Source organism: Puma concolor, chromosome D3, assembly GCF_028749965.1.
Source record: "Puma concolor isolate L17-30 chromosome D3, mPumCon1.1.hap2, whole genome shotgun sequence".
NCBI classification, from domain to species: domain Eukaryota; kingdom Metazoa; phylum Chordata; class Mammalia; order Carnivora; family Felidae; genus Puma; species Puma concolor.
This window is the reverse complement of record NC_141678.1, coordinates 9,305,064-9,326,357: the sequence shown is the minus strand read 5'-3', so window position 1 is coordinate 9,326,357 and position 21,294 is coordinate 9,305,064. Positions and strand designations below refer to the sequence as shown.

The following is a 21,294-nucleotide window of genomic DNA, read 5'->3' as shown; positions in this document are numbered from 1 at the left end:
CGCCCAAGACCCCAGAGGTTTTTTCCGGGCAAATCCGCCCTCTGTCCTTACCCATGGAAGCGCGTGGGATCTCAGGGATCTAGGCCTCTTTTCTGGGATAAGGCACGGCGGGAGGCGGGGGGAGGGGGAGTGTTCGTGAACTAGTCGCGGTCCCTTTAAGAGTAGTTTGGGGGCGTGCCAACGGGGGCGTGCCGAACCCAGGAGGCGTGTCGAGCCGGGGCTGGCCAATCCGGGGGTGGGACGAACGCGGGGGCGGGCCTGGCAAGGGTGGGTTGGGAAGGGTTAAAGGGGTGCGCCCGCGGGTCGCGGACAGTCCGGCTGTCCCCGCCTCCTTCCGTCCGAGTGGCGCTCTCCCGCGGCTGCGCCGGCCGGGCGGCCCCGGAGACAAAGCGCCGCCGCCACCGAGCGGGTCCTGGGCCATGGCCGGGTCGCCTTTGGCCCCGCTTATCCCGTCCCGCTGCCGCCGCCGCCTCCCTAGGTTGCTCCGCGAGGTAAGGCCGGCCTGGTGGGGGGACCTACGGGTGGCCCTGCAAGGGGACGCGGGACCGGGCTCGGGCCGTCGTGGGCCTCGGGGTCCCCCGGCCGTCTGGGGAGACCTCTGCTGGACAGCTGCTCATTTGCGATTCCACGTCACTGGTAATTTACCCATTAGGGATCCCAGCTGCCCGGGCCGAACTTGGCCGGTGATCCCCCGCCCCATAAGGGGCCTCCGCCTCTGGCGGAACTCTGGCTCCCACCTTCTGCCGTTGACCACCTCATCTGGGGCTCTGGATGTTCTTTAAGGGACACACCAGACACAAAGGGACAGAGGGCAGCCGGGAACAGTGCCAGACCTGGAGAACCAGCAGAGCAGCCTAGAGCCTGGGGCGGGGGTCCTGGCGTCCCTGTGGCCCTGCTCGGGGAAGCGCTGGTCAGGCGCCCTTCAGGGTTCTCCGCACGTTTTTTCTGCCTGTAGCTGCCACACCCTGTTCCCCATGCCCACTGTTAGGGGACACTTGTGGCAGCTGGATTCAGTCTCAGCACCTGCGGTCTGGCTTCTTGAATTGTGTGCCAAATTGCCATGCCTCAATTTCCCCAGAGTCCTGGGTTCTGGGTCAGCTGTGTCCCTGGAGACCGTGAGCTAATTATTTGCCATTTGGACAGCATCTTTCCTGAATGCTCACTACCTGCTAAACATTTTGCGGAATGGCTCATCAGGATTTATTCAGTCCTTCCCAGAGGGATGGATATTAATATTCTCATTTTATAAGTGAGGCTCAGCCTGACTCACTGAGGCAGTGCTTTTGGTGCCTTTCCCATAGTTTGCCAGTGGGTGTTCCTCGTTCTAGCCCATTGGACCCACTCCACAGCCCATTTGGCAGATGAAGAAACTGAGGCTGGCGAAAGTGAAGTGACAGTCTTAAGCCGAGGGGACAGCTTGGCCCTGGAACCAGAGGGAGGCCAGGCTCCCTCTAGCTTCCTGCCTGGCCATGGGCTGTTGAATCAACAGCAGTGCCCATAGCGGACTCTGAACTTCCTGGAAAACAGCATGAGTGTGAGGAGATAAGTGCGTGACCAGAACCTCCCAGAGGCCAGAGCCCGCACCCCTGCTGCTTCTTTCCCTCTCGCTTTTAGCTGGGCTGGAGGAGGCAAGGGTTGGCTGGTGACCTTGGGCCAGGCTGGCCCCATTTGGGCAGTAGCGGGAGGAGGGCTGCTGAGCATCAGGTAAATTGCTCTTCCTTGGCTGTCAATGGGGTGAGGAGACCCCAAGATCAGCCCCTTTGTGCTGGTTGCCTAGAGCATATGACTCTGGGTATAGCATTGTGCCTTTGGCAAGTTACTTCACCTCTCGGTCTCCATTTTCCACATCTATGTGTGCAGGTTGAGGAATAGATCCCTTCTTATGGGAGGGATCAGAAGGTCCCTTTTGAGGGGTTTCAGAAGATAATCGTCTGATTCATTCAACAGGTATTTGAGCACCAACTACATGCCAGGCACTGGAATCCAGGCAAAAAGCCCTCTGCCCTCCTAGAACAGGCAAAGACAACCCAGGTAATTTCAGGTTGGCGTATAGGAGAGTGACGGGGGATGGGGGTGGGGGCTCATGTGTACAGGGTGGTCAGGGACCGCTTCCCTGAGGAGGTGATGGTCAAGCTGAAACTGAAGGATGAGAAGTCAGCCATATGAAGCTAGGAGAAGGGCAGTCCAGACAGAGGGGCAAAGGCTGCTGTGTTTGAGGAACAGCAAGGAGGCCAGGTGGCTGGAGCTGAACGAGCAAGGGGGAGAGAGGCAGGGGAGGGGAACTTGGAGGCCATGGGGAGGACCAAATTTAATACTGGGACAAGTAGGGAGCCATGGGAGAGTTTATAGTGGAGGAGGGGTGTGGTTGGACTTATCTTAACAGGATCCCTCTATGGGGAATGGATTATAGTGGGGTCAGGGGAGGGGCCTAGGAGGGAGTTTGGCTCTTACCTTGAAGAACACAGACAGGGAAGGGGCAAGTGTGGAAGCAGGGAGACAGGAGGTGACTGCAGCTGTCTGGGCGAGTGACAATAGAGACCTAGAGTGGGGAGGTGGTAGAGGGCAGAGATTAGGCCACTGATTTGGAAGAGGTTGCGGGGGGTGGGAATCAACTGGGCCTGATGGGTGCAGAGTGGCGGTGAGGGGAGAAGCTAAAGCCATTTGCTGAGACGGAGTGCTGAGGAGAGCATTTGGCAAGGCTGCGAAGAATATCTACAGCTACCACTGCTGAGTGTGTGCTGTGTGCCGGGCACCATGCTCTGTGCCTTCTACATAGTCACTATGCCATTGTCACAACACCCTGACTTAGGTGCTATTATGATCCCATTTTTCAGATGTGGAAACAAAGGCCCAGAGAAGCTTAACGCTTGCCCGGGGTCACGCATCCTGGACACTACAGAGCTGACATTTGAACCCAGAGAAGAGCAAGCCGAGACCAGACTGGGCAGAGGGCAGGGAGGCAAGCGGTGGCCTGAGAGGTAGGAGGGAGATGGGGGCAAGTAGGGTGGATGGTTCCTGTGAGAAATGGAGCCAGGGTCCACATGGAGTTGTTGGGGTGTTGGGGAGAATGCATGAGTCCTGTTTTGCAGAGAGAGAAACTGAGGCTTAGAGCAGGGCAGCCTGTGTCTGCAGTCTGTCAGGTAGGCAGAGCAGGGATTAAACACCCTGAGCCTTCAGGGCCTCTGGCCTTGGCCCTGCTGCTAGGTCAGTCATAGCTTGTGTTGCCTCTTCCAGGAAGCCTTCCTTGACTGCCCACGCAAGTTAGATGAGGTGGATTCAGTTGGAAGCAATTGCCCCCTCTGCTCTGATTGCCTGGCTTGGCCCCACTACGGCCAGATGCTCCCAGGAGAGTCACCAGCCATACCTCATTCCTCCAAGCCCTGAGTAAGGCAACACCCTGGCTGGGGAATGAATGTTAATTGAGCACCTTCTGCAATCCAGGGACTTTACATGCTCTGTCTCTTGAAAAATATAGCTACTGTCCTATACAGAAGCCCCAATGAAGTGGCCATGGAAAACCCCCAGGGAAGGTATGGCCACGTTGGGGGCCCACAGTCCACCTCCCAATAAGTCCTGTCTGGCCAATGTTGCCCCCATCATGTACTCTTTCAGGGAAGTAGATAAAAATCACTGGGCCAAATGTATAGAATTAGAGTCCTCTGCTTTAAGTGAGTACACGATGCTCTCCCCATCCCCTCCCTGTAAGTGTGGGCCAAGCCCTGTCCCCTTTACCTAGATCATTTCATAACAGCATTTTCTGCCTCTCCCTTTCCTCACTCTGCTCTGGCCTCACCGGCCTCCTGGCTGTTCCTCACGCACAGCAGCAGGTTCCTACCTCAGGGCCTTTGCACTTGCTGTTCCCTCAACCTGGTATGTCCCTCACCTTCTTCAGGTCTCTGCTCAGATGTTACTTTTCAGTACTCTCCTGACTCATTAAAATCAAACATTCCTTTTGTCCCTAAAACCCTGGCCCCTTCCCTGCAATGTATTTTCTACAGCACTGAAGACCATCTGGCAGACATTTCACCTGTTGGTTAATTGTCTGCCCTCCTCACCTGCCACCAGCATGTCAGTACCACAAGGGCAGTGATCTTGTTACTGCTCTATTCCTAGTGCCTGGAACAGTACCTGGCACATAGTAGGTGCTTAATAAATGTCTGATGAATGGAGTCTCTGCAGCCCTCTGAAATAGGTTCCGTTCATATCCCCATTTCATGGCCAGGCAAGTCAAAGCTGAGTTATGAAAGCAGAGCTGGGACCTGAAAGGGACCACAGAGAGACAGCTGGTCTGGTTTCAGGGGATGATGAAAACAGCAGTGCCTGACGAGGCCTGGGTTTGAATTTCAGTTCCGCCCAACTTGCTTTGTGCCCTTCTGCTAGTGACTAACCTCTCTGTCCTTTGTTCCCCCATCGGTCAAACAGGGGTGATGCTAGTCCCTGCCAGCTGAGGTTTGCTGCGAGATTAAATGAGTTAATATCTGTAAAACGCCTGGCATGCGCTAGTCATCCACAGTATTCTTTTGGAGGCGGCCTCTGGGCCCGGTCAGGGTTTGGGCCCTGGCTCTGCTCCTGAAGAGCTGTGTGAGCCGGGGCAGGCCGCCTCTGCCCGGGGAGCCTCAGCGTCCTCGCCTGCGCAAGAGGGGCAAGAGGGGCGTGGAGGGTGGCAGCCAGGCCGCGCGCGGGAGGGGGGGGGCGGGGAGGCACCGGGTGACCCGGTGGCGGCGGCCGGCCGCGTGAGTAACTGCTGTGCTGGTTGGGGACAGGCCCCGGCCCCCGCCGCCATGAAGCTGAACGAGCGCAGCCTGGCCTTCTACGCCACCTGCGACGCCCCGGTGGACAACGCGGGCTTCCTGTACAAGAAGGGCGGCCGGCACGCGGCCTACCACCGCCGCTGGTTCGTGCTGCGCGGCAACATGCTCTTCTACTTCGAGGACGCGGCCAGCCGCGAGCCCGTGGGCGTCATCATCCTGGAGGGCTGCACGGTGGAGCTGGTGGAGGCCGCCGAGGAGTTCGCCTTCGCCGTGCGCTTCGCGGGCGCCCGGGCCCGCACCTACGTGCTGGCCGCCGAGAGCCAGGCCGCCATGGAGGGCTGGGTGAAGGCGCTGTCGCGGGCCAGCTTCGACTACCTGCGGCTCGTGGTGCGCGAGCTGGAGCAGCAGCTGGCGGCCGTGCGGGCGGGGGGCTGCCCGCTGCCCCCGCGCCGGCCCCGCGCGCTCCCGCCCAAGGAGAACGGCTGTGCCGTGTGGAGCGCCGAGCCCCCCGCCGGCGCGCGGCCTGGCCCCGTGCCCCCGCCCCTGCCCCCCCGGCGGCGGGCCTCGGCGCCCAACGGGCCCCTCCACGCGGCCTCCTTTGCCCGGCTACACGAGTGGTATGGGCAGGAGGTGAGGGCGCTGAGGAGCCAGTGGCTCAGGAGCCGGGCCCAGCCCTGAGGTCGCCGGAGTGGGGGGCCTGTTTCTGGACGGACCCCAGACGCGGGCCCCAGCCTCACAGGCCCTGCCCGGAGAGAGACCGGGAGGCCTGGTCCCGAGGGAAATCCGGTGGCCCCGCTCTCCGGGACTCTGCTCTGACAAGACGCTGGGTTCTGAGGGCTGCTTTAGGGCTGGTGTGACTCCGCACGGGCCACACCCCCGATTCCACGGAGGATCCAGGGCCTGGGGGAGCCTCCTGAAGCCCCACGGCTGGTTTCGGGGGAACTCTAGCCCCAGGCCGCGCCGGAGTCACCCGGCCCAGGCCTCTTGCTGGTAACGGGCCCCCGCTGGGGTGACTGGGACTACATGAGGATCTGTGGCCTGAAAGGCGATGCCTGCGTCAGCCTTGGGCCCGGCGGCTCCTGACTGGACCACGACGTGGACAGAGAGAGCCTTGGCTGTGCCACCCCACACCTGGGTTTGACCTCCTTTTGCTCCAGGCCGCCTGGCCGTCTCCAGCAGCAGTTGCAGAAGGTGGCACAGGCGCAGGTTTTATTGCGAGACGCGTATGGTGAGATTGCCCAGTCCCAAGGGCTCTTGGCTTGGAGTGGGGCCGGGCCGGACTTTACCCTGGGCGTCAGCCAGGCCTTGAGAAGGTACTCCTGGCGCAGTAGCTGCCCTGTGGCTTGGGCCAGGTCTGTGTCCCTGTGGCGGTTCTCACATGCCCTCCTGACACTCCTTAATCACATCCTTCATCTGCTTCTCCTGGAGCCGGAGCCTGGGGTGGGGCCTCTCAGCTCACCTGACCTTGTCCAGTCCTGGGCTAGGCAGCCGGGGCCTGAACTGACTTTCCAGCAGGTTTCCCCAGGGAGGGGTGGCTGTGAGCTGACTCAGCACCCAGAAAAGGCCCGGGTGCTGATCTGGTACAGCAAAGAAACAGCTGCCAAGCTGTGTTTGGCTTCTGGAACCCCCTCGCTCCGTGACAGCCCCAGCCCACCTCCACCCCCGATATTCTGATGGGGAGACCAGGTCTTGATTTGCTTCAAGGCCGACTGCTGTTTCACCGTACTCACCACAGTGGCCATTCTTCATCCAGGGAGAATCTCGGGGGGGCTGGGACACCCCCCGGCCTTCAAGCTGGGTTATGTTTACAGTCCTCAGTACCCCACAATGGGGACCACCTGAGGACACATATGCCCCAACCTGTATTTCCCCAGACGGTCTCTCTTGGGTACAGACAGACTTGGCCCTGAGGCCCTTTCCTGCTGTCTTTGGAGACCCTGGAGCTTGGGGAAGAAAGGGGGCTGTCTGTGTCTGCAATCACCAGCTCACTGCTGGCTCAGTTGACTGGGGCTTCAGTTTTAATTTAATTTTTAATACTTAGGGTGGTTTTCTTCCCTAGCAATGGAGCTTGGCGTTTTTGCTGCTTTTGTTTCTTGTTGGCTAGTTGGAAGGGATGGGGTGCCCCAGCTCTGGGCTTGGCTGGGGGTGGGGGGCAGTTGGCACTGGCCCCAGGAAGAGGGCCAGGAGCCTTGGTTGGAGACAAAGGCACCTCAAGAATCTCACCAGGTTCTCTACCTTCTCCCCAGCAAGTCCTGCTCTCCTGACAGGTGCCTCTGGGGTCTTTGTACACTCCCATCTCCTCCTCCCTGAGTCCTGAGTAGTGGAGGTGGGGGATGGCTGCTCTTGTTCATAGATTCTGGGTCTCTACAGAGGTCACGAGCTGCCCAGAGCCCATGTCCTGGCCAGACCCAGCTGGTGGGGTGAGGTGTTGACCCCAATCCTGGTGCAGGTGTACAAGCTCTATAAAGGTACAATGCCTACCCCCCCCCCCCCCAAAAAAAAGCACAGGATGGGGTCAGGCTGCCTCCGTAGTTGGGTGGGGACAGAGATATCTGGCAGCCTGGAAGGAGGATGGAAAGGCTGAAATAAAAAGTTGTCAAGTAATGGCTGATTGTGTCCTTTTTTCCCATCAAAATCTTTGATTGATTTGCCTGGTACAGTAGGCCCCACAAAAGAAGTGACTAGTGTGTGCTGAGTGCCCCATGCCCGATACCTGCCAGGCACATTCTCAACCTGTTATGGCAGATACCAACTCCATTTACAGATGAGGAAACTGAGACTCAGGTTAAGAAAGCTGCTAAGTTCACATAGCTGAAAAGTGTCAGAGCAGGGATGTAAACCTCTCGAATCCTAGAATTTGAGGGGGGATGGGAGTTGTAAAGTTCCTTTTCCGAGAGGAGAGAAGGCAGAGGGAAAGGTGAGGATTTAAAAGTCAAGTGGGCTGAAGGTCTGACAGTTGGGAGGGGCATCAGGGATGGCAAACGGAAGAGTCAGAACCTGCCTCTGCTCACTGATCAGTTCGTGGTGCCTGCCCGGGGGCCTGGAGTGCCGGGAATTCTGGAACCAATGCTAGTTCAGGGGGAAAGATTCTGTAATTGATTAGTGATGTCTGCTATGAGCACGGTAGTGGTGCTCATGCTATGTATCTTAGACTCATGGAGCCTGTTTGCTGGGCTAATGGGGGATTCACAGATGGGAAGGGGCTGGCCCAAGGTCACCCAGCATGATGGACTAGGCCCTAGGTCCTCTAACGTGGATTCAGAACCCGAGTCACATGTCTCCCTTGCCAGCCTGGAAAAATCGTGCACATTTAGGAAAATGTGGCTTAGGATGAGCAACCTATAGTCCTTGGTCCACAGGACAAGTTCAAGAATAAGAAATGAAAGCTATCAAGGTCAGGGAATCAGGTCACTGTGAGCATTCTGTGTATGCTGAGTAATTACTCCCACCTCTCCTGGGACCACAGCTGACATGGGAGCTGGGGAAGTGGTTCCCCACACAAGCTGAGTCAGGGTGCCATCTGTGGTGTTTGTGACCACAACCTCTGCAGGGCCTGGGGTAGAGGATGGGGGAAATAGCAGGAGAGAGCCCCAAGAGGGAGGGTCACAAGAGTGCCCTCATCTGCTAGGCTTTTTAGGGCTGGAATGTTTCCTTGCAAGCAACTGAAAGGCGGAGGGGAGACAGTCAATACCTGAGTGTTGGGCACCCGCCTGATTATATGTCAGTGTGTCCTCTTGACCGACGGGGCATGTTTGGGGCACATGGTCTAAGGATGACTAAAACATCCCAGAAGCATGACAAAGTAGAGGAAATTGTCCTTAGTCCTCGTGGGGGATACTGTTCTATATGCAGCAGAAATATTCTGAGAAGCCACTTGGGGTAGGGGTGAGAACCTCAAGGAGGGTGAGCAGGCTGGAGGTTATAGGTCGGTTGCCCATATCCGTCCACCCTAAATGGTTAGTTGTACTGCTCCCATTGAACTTTCGGGGATCAGCTAAACTTTAGCTGCTAAAACCATAAGATACCTAAATAAAGCTAACCAAAGAGGTAAAAAATCTGTACACTGAAAACTAGAGGAAGCTTATGAAAGAAGTTGAAGAAGACACACACACAAAATGGAAGAGTAGTCCATGCTCCTGGACAGGAAGAATGTCAATACTACCCAAAGTAATCTACGCATTCAATGCAATCCCTATCAAGGTAACACCAGCATTCTTCGCAGAGCTAGAACGAACAATCCTAAAATTTGTATGGAACCAGAAAAGACCCTGAATAACCAAAGTAATGCTGAAAAAGAAAACCAAAGTTGTTTTCCACAATTCCGTACTTCAAGCTGTATCACAAAGCTGTAATCACTAAGACAGTATGGTACTGGCACAAAAACAGACACACAGATCAACGGAAAAGAATAGAGAACCCAGAAATGGACCCACAACTGTACAGCCAACTAATCTTCAACAAAACAGGAAGAGAGTATCCAATGGAAAAAAGACAGTCTCTTCAGCAAATAGTACTGGGAAAACTGGACAGTGACATGGAGAAGGATGAAAGGGACCACTTTCTTACACCTACACAAAAATAAATTCAAAATGGACGGAAGACCTAAATATGAAACAGGAAACCATCAAAATCCTCGAGGAGAAGACAGGCAGCAACCTCTTTGACCTCGGTCACGGCAACTTCTTACTAGACGCGTCTCTGGAGGCAACGGAAATAAAACCAAGAACTATTGGGACCTCATCAAGATTAAAAGCTTCTGCACAGCAAAGGAAACAATCAGCAAAACTAAAAGGCAACCGACAGAATGGGAGAAGAGATTTGCAAATGACATATCAGATAAAGGGTTAGTGTCCAAAATCTATAAAGAACCTATCAAACTCAACACCCAAAAAACAAATAATCCAGTGAAGAAATGGGCAGAAGACGTGAATAGACACTTTTCCAAAGAAGACAGCCAGATGGCCAACACACACATGAAAAGATGCTCAACATCCCTCATGAGAGAAATACAAATCGAAACCACAATGAGATACCTCCTCACACCTGGCAGAATGGCGAACATTAACGACTCAGGCGACAACAGATGTTGGCGAGGATGCGGAGAAAGAGGATCTCTTTTGCATTGTTGGTGGGAATGCAAGCTGGTGCAGCCACTCTGGAAAACTATGAGCCACTATGGAAATTCCTCAAAAAATTAAAAATAGAACTACCATATGACCCAGCAATTGCAGTACCAGGTATTTATCCAAAGGCTACAAAAATGCTGATTCGAAGGGGGCACATGCCCTCCAATGTTTATAGCAGCGCTATCAACAATAGCCAAAGTATGGAAAAAGCCCAAATGTCCATTGACTGACAAATGGATAAAGATGTGGCGTATATATACGATGGAATACTACTTGGCAATAAAAAAGAATGAAATCTTGCCATTGGCAACAACATGGATGGAACTAGAGGGTATTATGCTGAGCTTTGAGGGAAACTTTTTTGTTATCTGCAGCCGGAGGCTTCCTAGCAGGTAAGCTTGAGTGACTTCAGCTGTCCCCTCTAAGGAGTGTGGCTCTAGGTGACCCAACATAGGGCTACTGTCAGCACAGTGGGGTGAAGGTTAGTGCAGGAGTGGTATTTCCCATGACATCCTTTCCCTGGAAGCCTTCCATCCCTTCTTCTGAGCGAACAAATACTGAAATTTCTAAAATCTTGGCATCTAAATAGAAACCCTTCAGCAGCAGTAAAATGAAACACTGCTTGGGGAGCCTGGGTGGCTCAGTCGGCTAAGCATCCAACTCTTGATTTCGGCTCAGGTCACGATCTCTCCATTTGTGAGACTGAGCCCCGAGTCCAGCTCTGTGACGAGCATGAAGCCTCTGCTTAAGATTCGTTCTCTGTCTCCCTCTCTCCCCCTCCTGCTTGCACACACACACTCTCAAAAAAAAAAAAAAAATAAATTAAAAAAAAGATAAACTGCTTAAGCCCAGCTCCAAATTTGTTTTCTAATGAAGACGCTTTAAACGGTGGGCCCATGAACTGCTTTGAACTCAGGGCCTCGGAACAGTTGCCCACTCCCGACAGAGGGTCAGAGCCGCCTCAGCCCCGCCCAGCGCAGCTGGGGGCAGTGCAGCTGCTGTCTGGCTGTCCAACCCGGAGCAGCTCTGGAGGCACTTGGGTGCCGTGGCCGCTGCCACTGCACTCCCTCCATGGTCCGAGGGAACTGTTGTTATGGTTTCTCTGGTCGTGGGGTCAAGCGCCCAGGGCAGGGCACCCGGGCCTTCAGGCCGTAGCTCCTGGACAGCAGGGACCAGGTCTGCGGCTGGTGCGCCCCCCAGGGCGTGGCTCTGAGATGCCAATCACCGCCTCTCCCTGAATCTTCCCTCCCTGTGGTTGCCTGGGCAGGAATTGGTCCTCAGACACAAGCTGAGCCGGGCCAGGTCCCGGGAACTTTGAGTTGGGGGGAAGAGGCTAAATTGGGTGTGAGGCAGCCTTAGAGAGAGACGGTGGAGCGGTCCAAAGCCCGGCTGATTTCACAGGGTTTCCTCTGGATCTTCCCAAAAAACTGTTTGCACATCTTTAAGTGGCTCAAAATCCCTCTCAACCCAAGTGTTCCAGCCTATGCCAAGACGCCCAGTGAACGCTCGTTCTGTGCACCTATGCTCTTCTGTTTCACCAGCATCTTTCCTGGAGCCTGGCACACCGGTGGGGCCAACAAAATGAAATAAGTAGAACTGCCTCCCATTTACTGACACCTATGATGGCCTAGTCACCTGGGGGTAGGTCTTAAAATGCAGATTCCTGGGCCCTGGCTCCTGGGTCAGTAGGTTGGGGCAGGGTTTAGGAAGCTGCATTTTGAGTAGAAAACAGGGATTTTAGGGGCACAGCTTAGGAAATGCTCATTTAATCTTCAAACTTCTTAAAAAAATTTTTTTTTAAGTTTTTATTTTTGAGAGACAGAGAGAGACAGAGCATGAGCAGGGGAGGGGCAGAGAGAGGGGGGGACACAGAATCTGAACCAGGCTTCAGGCTCTGAGCTGTCGGCATAGAGCCTGATTCGGGGCTCGAGCTCATGAACTGTGAGATCATGACCCAGGCTGGAGTTGGATGCTTAACCAACTGAGCCACCCAGGCACCCCTGAAAGAAACTTCTAAGGCAGTGTAGTAGCCAGCCCCCATGATGGGCCTTGGTGGGCCTTGCCTCCTGGGGTCCACGCCTTTGTGTTGTCCCCTCCCACACGGAATCACAGCAGGCCCGTGTGGGGCTTGCAAATCTAGGTCACAGAAGACACTGCAGCCTCTGCCTTGCTCACTCTTGGCTGCCATTTGTGGGGACGCATGAGCAGCCCTGACAGAGGAACTGAAGCCATCCAGGGATGGCCAGCACCAGCCTGCCTGTCACGGGACAGCACCATCTTGGAAGCAGATTTTCTAGCCCTAGAGCAGCCTTTAGATGACTGCAGCCCCGGATGACAGCTTAATGGTGACCTCCAGAGGGACCCAGGAGCCAGCACCACCCAGTGATGCCACTCCCAAATTCCTGACCCGCGGAGAGTGAGAGATAAATGTTCACTGTTTCAAGCCACTAAGTTTTGGCATTGTTATATGGTAACAGACAACAAACACAGGCAGATACTATTATGATCTTGTCCATTTTACAGATAAGGAAGCGGACTTTCATGGAAGGACCTTTGATTACCTGATAGCGGACAAACCAAAAGCCAGTGCTTTTAACAACTAACCCTGGGGGACTGGAGAAGGTCATAAAACCAACTGTCTTATCCCTTCATTGCGGCAGATGGGGAAACTGACCTGGGGTGAGGAGTCACCTTGGCTAATGTCGCTCAAGGTGGTGATCCCTGCCCCATCCCTCCTGCTCTTGGGTTTGCAGGGGTGACTTCAGCCTCCAGGGTGCCTGCAAAGGCAGCCCAGTTTCTAGGGCAACACATACCCTGTGCTTTTAGCTGTGGAGAGCTTGGCCTTTAGAATGATCTCTAGAATAACTACGCTAGCAGGCATGGGTCAATCAGCTAGGTGAGGTCCGGCTTGTTCATTCACTGGGAGGAGACGGGAGGTAGGGCTGCCGGCCCAATGCAGAGCTAGGAGCAAAAGGAGGGCAGGGGTGGGAAGCAAGGACCACAGAGGCCCAAGGGTCAGGGCCTGCGGTGGGGTTGGGCTCTGCAGCTCTCCTCTGGCTTGCTGCCTCCACAGGCAGATGGAACCTCCAAACGTCCTAAGTCCGCAAGTCTGACCATAGCAACCCCCTGCCTCACACCGTCCAAGGCTCCGGGTGCCCTCACGAGAAAGGCATATTTCCCACCATGCTCCAGGGGGCTTCAGGATCTGACCCTCATCCCTCTTCCTCCCTTCTCCCCAACTTCAAATCCCAGCCTCCTTTGGACCTATTTCCTCATGTTCTTGTCCTTGCTTCTCCTCTAACTCCTATTTCAGGTGTCACCGGAGATGTCCTCTCCTCCAGGAAGCCTTCCTGGACCCCATTACTCATGCTACTCATGGTTACCCATGTTTCTGCCATTGAATCACTGAGCACACAGTAGGCACTCAATAAATACGTATTACCCAGATCAATGGTCACCAAATTGCCCCCAACTCAGCTCTGTGCTCTGCCCTGTCCCCTGATCTAAACCTATTACCACCTTCCTCCAAAGCCTTCCCCGCCTTCTCTTTCCTCTCTGGTCTCTCCACTCCCCACTTGCCCTTACTCCCTAGTTCAGAATTCCACATTTCTGTGTTTTTACTGCATTTTCCACTCCAGATGGGAAGCAACTGCAGACAATGTCAACACCAAAGATGATGGCCCAGGATGGAGCTTTAGTTCCCAGAGGCTGGGGGCACCTGCTTCTGAGGGTTCTTAGGTGGCTAGTGTGTGTCAGATGTGGCTTCTCCTCTCCTGCCCCCACTATACCACGGGGCCACATCCTAGGGATTTCTGACTTCTGTTTTTCCAGAGCTGTGAACTGAGGGTCCAAAGGGGCAGCCCTTGGCTTTGATTAACTTGAATCCTTACAACCACCTTACAGGGAAGGTCCCACTATGGTCACTTCCACTGTAAAGCTTGGAAAACCGAGGCACAGAGCAGGTTAGACACTTTCCTAAGGTCCTACAGCTCCGACAGGTGGAGCCAGGGTTGAAATAAGGAGGTCTGGCCCCTCGCCCCAAGCTCTCGACTCTCATCCTTCTCCTCTCCAACTCTGAGCAAAGGCCAGGACTGCCTGAAACGTCACCCTTAATGGCTAGCTTGGGACATCCATGGATAGGGGCCATGGCCTTACCTGATGCTGCCCACCCTCCCTGGATGGGGTGCTTGGGTGTCTTAGGGGCCACCCTGCTGGGTTTGGAGCAATTCCTTATCCTAACCAATTAACAATTTTATTCCCACTTTAAGGTCGTACAGAAGGTTTCTAGACAAAGAGCAAAGATCTGTCTTGGGACACCAGGTGGCCTTGGCTCATGGGTGAGTAATGCCACTTCAGGGACTCTCTTGAAGCTACTGGTCAAGAAACAACAAACCTCCTGCAGCCTGATGCACAGATTCACTATCATAGGTTGAAAGAACGCAACGCCTCCCTCATCATGATAACAGTAAGTAATATTGAGCCCTTACGTGCCATATAGTCTTACATATTTTACAAGCATGATTATTCTTCATAATCACCTTCTGAGCTTGCTGCTGTGATATTCCATTTTCATAGAAGGGGAAACCAAGGCCCTAGTTATACGGCTTGGATAGGGGCAATGCTGTGTTGGTTACTAGGAAGCTCCTCTTGGCATTTTCCTATCAGGAAGCGGGGGGCACCTGCTACTCACTCCATGGAGGTGGGCACAGCTTGTAAAATGGTTGGTCGTAGGGCCATGACCTGTGGCCACTGATCTGGGGGCAGGGCATGATCTCGGCCCCAGAGTTTAACTTGATTCCACCCTGCTGCACTGAGGAGAAAAATGGATTCCAATCCTTCCATTTCCCTTTGCTGGAGCCCGTAGCACAATCACCAACAGAGATGTCCATAGGACCCAGGCAGGTGGCACAGGTGAGGGCTGACGCAGTTCACAGGCAAATGTCCTGTCTAAAGCGGGGGAATCTGCTCCTCAGCTAGCTGCGGTCACACTGGAACTTTGGTCCAGCGTGGCCAGACAGATCTACAGTTTCCAAGAGAAGCCGGTAATTGAGATTTTTATGTGACACGCCCCCATATTTTAATGGTGGCAAACTAATTAAAAGGTCAGTTTTAAAAAATACTGTTTTGTAAAATGCCTCTGAGGGCCAGACTGGACCCCCAATTTGCCTCCCCAGCTGCAGAACAAAGCAAGCAGGACACCCAGACATTATTATACAATTCTGTATTGAGCGACGCGTTTACAGAACGTGTTTTTAAAATTTTAAACAAAGTTCATCAATCTCTCATAGAAACGGTTTTGTGGGTTTTTGTTTTGTTTTTACCGTTACAGGACGTGAACCTGACAAAGTTGTTCATGGGTCTGCTAGCTTTAAGTACAACAGGATTTCTGTGTTCAAAAGACTATCCTAAGTGCTTAATCAAATCCCGTCACACAAAAGCCAGATTTAGTCCTCTAAGATCTGTAGTCTACGGGTGAGCCTGGGTTTCAATGTTGGATGGGTTTCGACAGTAGAAAGCGGTGTGTTCCCTCACGGTTGTCTTGTGACAGGGCGGCGGTGGCTAAAAGGAGACGTTTCGTTTGTTCCAGATTTGATTACTCTGAAAATTGGTCACTGTTTCCTATTGTCAAAATATAAAAATACCTTCCTCTGGATAAAAATGTATACAGTGGAAAACTCTTCAATGCATAGCCTGGGTGTGTGGAAAAGGACGTTTTCCTGCAGGGTTTGCGTTGTTCTTCACTGATTGGTGTGGAGACTGCAGCCTGGGCTGGGTGCATGAGAGTTGAGATTTCTGGAACAGCCCTCAATTGTCCCCTTCTGATCACTGGGTTTTACTGGCCTCGTTTCGAAATGCTTGCTGCATCCTTGAGACCCACCAGCCGTCTCCCCCTGGCATTGGATTGGTACCGATTATGGCCACCTTTTCATCGTCATTCTGGATTCAGCTGGGGAGTCAACCAACTCAGCCTTCCCACAGACAGTTTGAAAAAGGAAAAGAAATAAAAACGGGAGAGAGACAGAGAGAGAGAGAGAGAGAGAGGGAGAGAGTCAAAAACCAACATGGTGGCGGTTCCATCCAAACTGGGGACTCTCCTGCCAGAGACCCTGATGACGAAGATGCTAGAGGAAGGGCTTCTCCGAGTTGGGGGGATGGAGTCTTTGCTCCCCAAAAGGTCGTGCGCTGGGAGGCAGGAGGGTAGACTTAGAGGCTGGGGTATGGTGGCCATGCCATGAACTCAACCTTCTCGCTTTGTTCTGGACTTGGGAGTTGCAGATGCCTTCCAGAAACAGCACCTGGGTCAACTTGAGAGAGAAGATGGCAAGAAGGAGGGCTGGGGTCTCTAGATAGATGAATCTACTTTTTGGTGCCGGGCGCTCGTGGGACGACCATCGCTATTATATTCTTAAAACACAGGGAGGGAGAGATGGTGGCCACAGTCCTGCTCTGGAAAGCCAGTGGGGAAACTTCCTGTGCCGTGGCCACGATTCAGGTTGGGGAACAGGGTCACTCTGGCTCAAATGCTGCCCTCCAATCACCTGACCCCACGCCCAGCTTTCCAAAGGATCCAGAAACACATCTCGTCTACAGATGGACAGGCTGGGTGTCCGACCTCCGTGGCCCACAGGCTTCGGACTGGAGGGAGGAGAAGTAGTTTGTTTTGTACCAGGTCACATCTCGGGTAGGATGGCCGGCCACAGCCCACATCTCTACAACACTTACAACGGCACGGGACGTTCTGTGTTATCAAGGTTGCAAAACAGACCACCAGAATGAAACACATCCTCAACAGCATTGAGGTTTTCATTTAGAGTCTTTTGGACTTTCTCTTTTCAGCACGGTTTCTGGAAGGGCAGTAGCAGTGTGCTGTGTCTCACAGACAGATGTGGCAAAAGACCGCAGTTCAAGGGTCATCTAAATTTTGGTCAGTCTTAGAGTGTTTTGTGATGGCTTTGAACAATTGTCTTCTTTTAATCTCATCTAGTGGCAAAAACGACACAACTTCGATGTATACTTCGCAACAGTTGTGACCGCATCCTGATTTTATAACTCTCTGTAATATCAAAACAGCATTGGCTGGGAATAAATTCCAAAGGATCCTTTATTAAAATATCTAAAAGAGGTCTATAAATATTTATTTTTCTAAAAGAGTTTGGAGTTTCCAGGTGAGAATGTGGTGCCACATCGCTTGTGCCTCCCGCAGAGAGGCCAGGGTGGAGAAGGGGGCGCCCCGCGGGGCGGCGGGTGCCAAGGAGAGGCAGTGGTGGCACACGCCCCACCCGCTCCTGCGCCGCGTCCCAGAACTAGGGTTACAACAGAAAACGTAAACTGCATCACACTGCTGCCCACATTTTGATGGTCGAGTTCCTCCCTTCCTTCCCCCACCCTGCCTGGCAGAGCGAGTGAGAGAGGGAAGGGCGGCCCCCCGTGTGCCCCCTGCCCTCGTGCGCCCGGCCGCCTTCAGAACTCCCACTCCAAGGCCTCCTCCCGATTGGCGGCCCTCTCTAGCCGGTAGATGATGCTGTTCAGGTTGGCCATCTTCTCGTGTCGCCGCTGCAAGTTGGGGTTCACCTTGGCGCTGGGGTGCAGGGCCCCAGCCATGTCGGCAGTGGGGCTGGCGCTCGGCACTTTGGCGGGAGGGGCGCCGGGTGGGGATGGGGAGATGGGGGCTGAGGAGGAGGGGACAGGTGACACAGACATCATGAGGCCCGGTGAGGAGGCGGCTGAGGGGGAGTTCAGCGACACCTCCAGGCTGCAGCGCGAGGACTCGGAGACCGACTTAAAACTCAGAGGGTCCGGGTGTAGCCGCTCCCCACCCTCGCTCTCCTGGGGGGGCTGCAGTGAGGGGCAGTCTGGAGTGGTCCCGCCTGGAAGGAGGAGCCCTGGGGCCACTTTCGGGAGTCTGTCATTACCCGGATGGTCGGGATGCGCCTCTTTGGGGGAACCTTGGCCTTCGTCTGGCTCCCCTGGGTCCCGGAGCTGGTTTCCCGCCTCTTCCTCTGCATCCTCCTCAGTCTGTTCCTGCTTAATCCTCACCTGGGCCTTGTCCTGGGTGGTCGGGGGTATGACGCGCTCCTCAGAGCCCTCCTGAGGCTCCAGCTCCTTCACAGGAGGCTTCTGGTCCTCAGCCTCAGAGTCAGGGCTCTGTGGGGTAGGGTCTGGGCGGGAGTGGCCTGGTGGCAGGACGCCGGGACCCCCACTGGGGTCGAGGTCTGGTTCGTCTTGGGTCCCCTCCACCAACATCTCCCGGCGCATCCGGGACCTGGGGCAGAGATGGCGGTGAGCCAAGGGCTGGCCGGGGGACCTGGCTAACCCTAGATTCGATCCCGACAAGTGGCATTTTGTCCCCACCCACTTCCCCAGGGGCTCACTAAGCACTAAGCTTCTTCGCAGGCGGCATCTGAGTGAGCCCCGTCAACAACCTTACTAGCAGGTGCTATTATTATTCCTACTTTGCGGAGGAGGAAACAAGCCTCCGAGATGTTGAGCGACCTGCTCCGGGTCACACGGCCAGTAAGGAGCAGAGCCAGGGCTTGAACTCAGGACTGCTGGATCCCAAAGCTCATGACCTAGACCTGTGCTGCCCAGTACAGTAGCCACTGGCCACACGTGGCTCTTGAGCATTTGAAACGTGGCTAGTCTGAACTGAGATGTGCTCTAAGGGTGAAAATACACACTGGATTTTGAAGGCTTCCTACGAAAAAAGTAGAAGGTCTCATGAATTACATTTTTATGTTAACTGCACATTGAAATGGTTATTTAGGCTAAATAAAACAAATTACAATTAATTTCGTGTGTTTCTTTTTATTTATTTTTTTAATGTGGCTCCCAGAAAACTTTAAATGCCATGTGGCTCGCATTATATTTCTTTTGGACGGCACCAGTCTAGAGTATTTCTTGAAGCCAAACCCAGATCTAGTTTGTGGCCCCAACTCTCTGCTTCCTTCCTGGAGGGACTCTTAGACGTCAGCCCAGAAGGGGAAGTGTGGAGAGTGACTTGTCTGGACCACCACGGTGCGCACGGCAGAGCTAGGACCAGAACCTGGGTAGCCCAAATTCCAGTCCAGAGCTCACTCTCTCTCTCTCCCTGCTTCAACCGCTTCCCTGCTGTCAGAGGGAAACTTGGTCTGACACATGTTGGAGAGCAAGAAGAGCCTGGACTGGGGCTAACCCCAGCAATTATCTTCCTAAAGACAAATGAGGGTCAGAGAGGTCGAACGGCTTGTCCAAGGTCATAGAGCAAAAGGGCTTCCTCAGCACCTTCAATGCTGTGGCCCTCTGCCCATTTATATTAAACTACATGTTACTGATATATAATACTAACAATTTAAATTGTAAACATCATAATTATAAACATCATAATAATGGGTGCTTATCATGTATCCGGCACCAGGCCAAACACTGTTTGCAGACTATTTCATTTATTTTTCATAATAACCTCATGAGAGAGATACTAGTCTCATTCTATAGATACAGGAGACCAGGCTCAGAGAGGCACATGCTCACAGAGTGAGCATTTGGGCCGGGAACCCAGTTATCTGGCTATACTCTCCTGCCTCCCTGGCTCCCTGCCCAGGTTGGGGATGGAGTGCCATCCCAGGATCCTGGGCCTAGAAGGACTGTGAGGGGTCATTTGCTTCAGTCCCCAGTCTCTCCACAAAGGTGGCCTTGCCCACCTTTCAAGGGACTCTACCTTCACCCTCAGTCTCCTCTAGAAGGAATAGCTGCTGGGACCAGGGAGAGCCCTAGTGGTTTCCACTGAGGTGGGAGTGATCAGATGGGGGTTAGAATGGCTCAGTGCCTGAAGTCCCATCATCAGAACTTCCAAACTGTAGCTCAAATATAAATGTGAGGCGAATAGTCATTCACACCATAGTATAAACTAGTCTTTTTTCTTTTTCTTTCTTCTATTTTTTTTAATTGCTTTAAAAAACTTTTTTTTAGCGTTTATTTTTGAGAGAGACAGAGGGCGAGTGGGGGAGGGGCAGAGAGGGAGGGAGACACATAACCTGAAGCAGGCTCCAGGCTCCAAGCGGTCAGCACAGAGCCCAAAGCGGGGCTCGAACTCACAGACCGCGAGATCATGACCTGAGCTGAATGCGGAAGCTCAACCGACTGAGCCATCCAGGTGCCCCCCCACTTTTTTTTTTTTTTTTTTAATTCCTGACTCTTAAATCTATAGCAGGGTCTCCCTGGTAATTTATTCTCAAAACATCGTGTTGTTCACCTTTCCCAGAGTTCACTGGAGTTTGTAATGATACATTAATATGAGTGCTCATTTAATAGTGACCTTCCCTGCTGGTTTGTAAGAGATGCTAAGGGCAAGGACTCTGTCTTGTTTTCTTCAGTGCCTGGTACAGAGTAGGTGCTCAATAAACATTTACCAAATGAAACAATATATTCTTCTATAACTCTTTGAGAGCAGTTGCTTTTGGGAGTGTAATTCTCTCTGCTTCTTGGTGCAAATTCCTTGTCATCCTTCAAAACCCAGCTCAAATGCCACCTCTTCTGGGAAGTCTTCCCTGGACGGAATTCTCTTTTTCCTTAGCCCCTTATTCTTTCCTGTTTTATAGCAATTAAACTGTAGTAACACTGTCTGGTTCATAATTTTAAGCTCTATAAGGCCAGGGATATTGGCTTTGAACCCCTGTATCTCCAGATCCTGGATCACTGTGCTTACATTGCTAGCTATTTGTTGAATGCATATGTTAGATAAAAGTGGAGTGCTCACTTCCTGTGGGGAACAAGAGGGGAGAGGATATCCCCATATCCCCCAGGAAGGGAAAGGGGATATAAGGATTTAAGGACCTATGTCATTTGCTGTTTAGAAGGCTCCAAGTCTGAGCCAGATCATAAGCAGTAATATTTAACAACATATTTATGCGTCAAGTTTTTCATTGGATCCTTGATTCAGCACTGTGGGGTGAGTATTAGGTTCCTTATCTGTAAAATAGGGATGAGACTCAGAGAAATAGAGTGACTTGCCCAAGAGCACACGGCCAAGGTGGAACTAAACTCAGGTCTGTGTGATGCCTGTGTCGGGGCTGTGGACAGAGATTTCAAATGTTTCACCTTTCTAAGCTCCTCCTTCCTCTTCTTCCTTAGGGAGCAAGACACCTTCTCTCTGCCCCTGGAATACATTGGTAGACTCTCCTGTCTGGCACAACACGGACGCCAGAGACCTTTCCTGCTCAGGCTTGGTGGGAGGAGGGGGCCCAAAGATGGTCCCTAGAATTCCACCAAGCCTTCTCCGCAGCGCTCTCCCCTGAACTCAGGAAATGAACTCAGGAACTGAATCCAGTCAATGCCCCCAGCCGGCCCTGGGACTGAACTCCCAGGAGGCCCAGCCACCACTGCAGGCCAGGGACTCCCAAGACTAGAGACTGGTGAGTGGGAGGCAGTCATAGAAACAGCAA

General features: G+C 53.3%; 2 protein-coding genes across 14 annotated transcripts in view; one reads left to right on the top strand and one right to left on the bottom strand.

Moving 5' to 3' along the window:
- The first annotated feature begins 302 nt into the window (after positions 1–302).
- On the top strand, positions 303–21,242 carry PHETA1 (PH domain containing endocytic trafficking adaptor 1). 7 transcript variants are annotated; one of them, XM_086681687.1, is made up of 5 exons: positions 303–491; positions 1,302–1,534; positions 1,948–2,031; positions 2,835–2,978; positions 4,764–7,355. In XM_086681687.1, exon 5 carries the CDS (start codon positions 4,782–4,784, stop codon positions 5,427–5,429), a length of 648 nt encoding a protein of 215 aa, XP_086537813.1. In that variant the 5' UTR covers positions 303–491; positions 1,302–1,534; positions 1,948–2,031; positions 2,835–2,978; positions 4,764–4,781; the 3' UTR covers positions 5,430–7,355. The 7 variants fall into 7 exon arrangements, 4 of the variants coding, with proteins under 4 accessions (XP_086537813.1, XP_086537812.1, XP_086537811.1 ...); XM_086681686.1 differs by having other exon boundaries at positions 1,302–1,546; XR_015242223.1 differs by lacking the exons at positions 1,302–1,534; positions 4,764–7,355 and adding exons at positions 14,146–14,342; positions 20,984–21,242 and having other exon boundaries at positions 309–491.
- Positions 15,082–21,294, bottom strand: part of CUX2 (cut like homeobox 2) — a 283,380-nt gene continuing 277,167 nt past the window's right edge. For 6 of the 7 annotated variants that reach the window (XM_086681681.1, XM_086681677.1, XM_086681682.1 and 3 more), the window contains one exon: positions 16,962–18,140. In XM_086681681.1, coding sequence (XP_086537807.1) covers positions 17,339–18,140 — 802 coding nt within the window. In that variant the 3' untranslated portion in view covers positions 16,962–17,338. Of the gene's footprint in view, positions 16,932–16,961; positions 18,141–21,294 lie in introns of those variants that run through there. The other variant, XM_086681683.1, reaches the window with a different exon arrangement.

Bases quoted from the DNA above. Each gene is read 5' to 3' on its own strand.
- PHETA1 (XM_086681687.1), top strand. From the start codon at position 4,782: ATGAAGCTGAACGAGCGCAGCCTGGCCTTCTACGCCACCTGCGACGCC.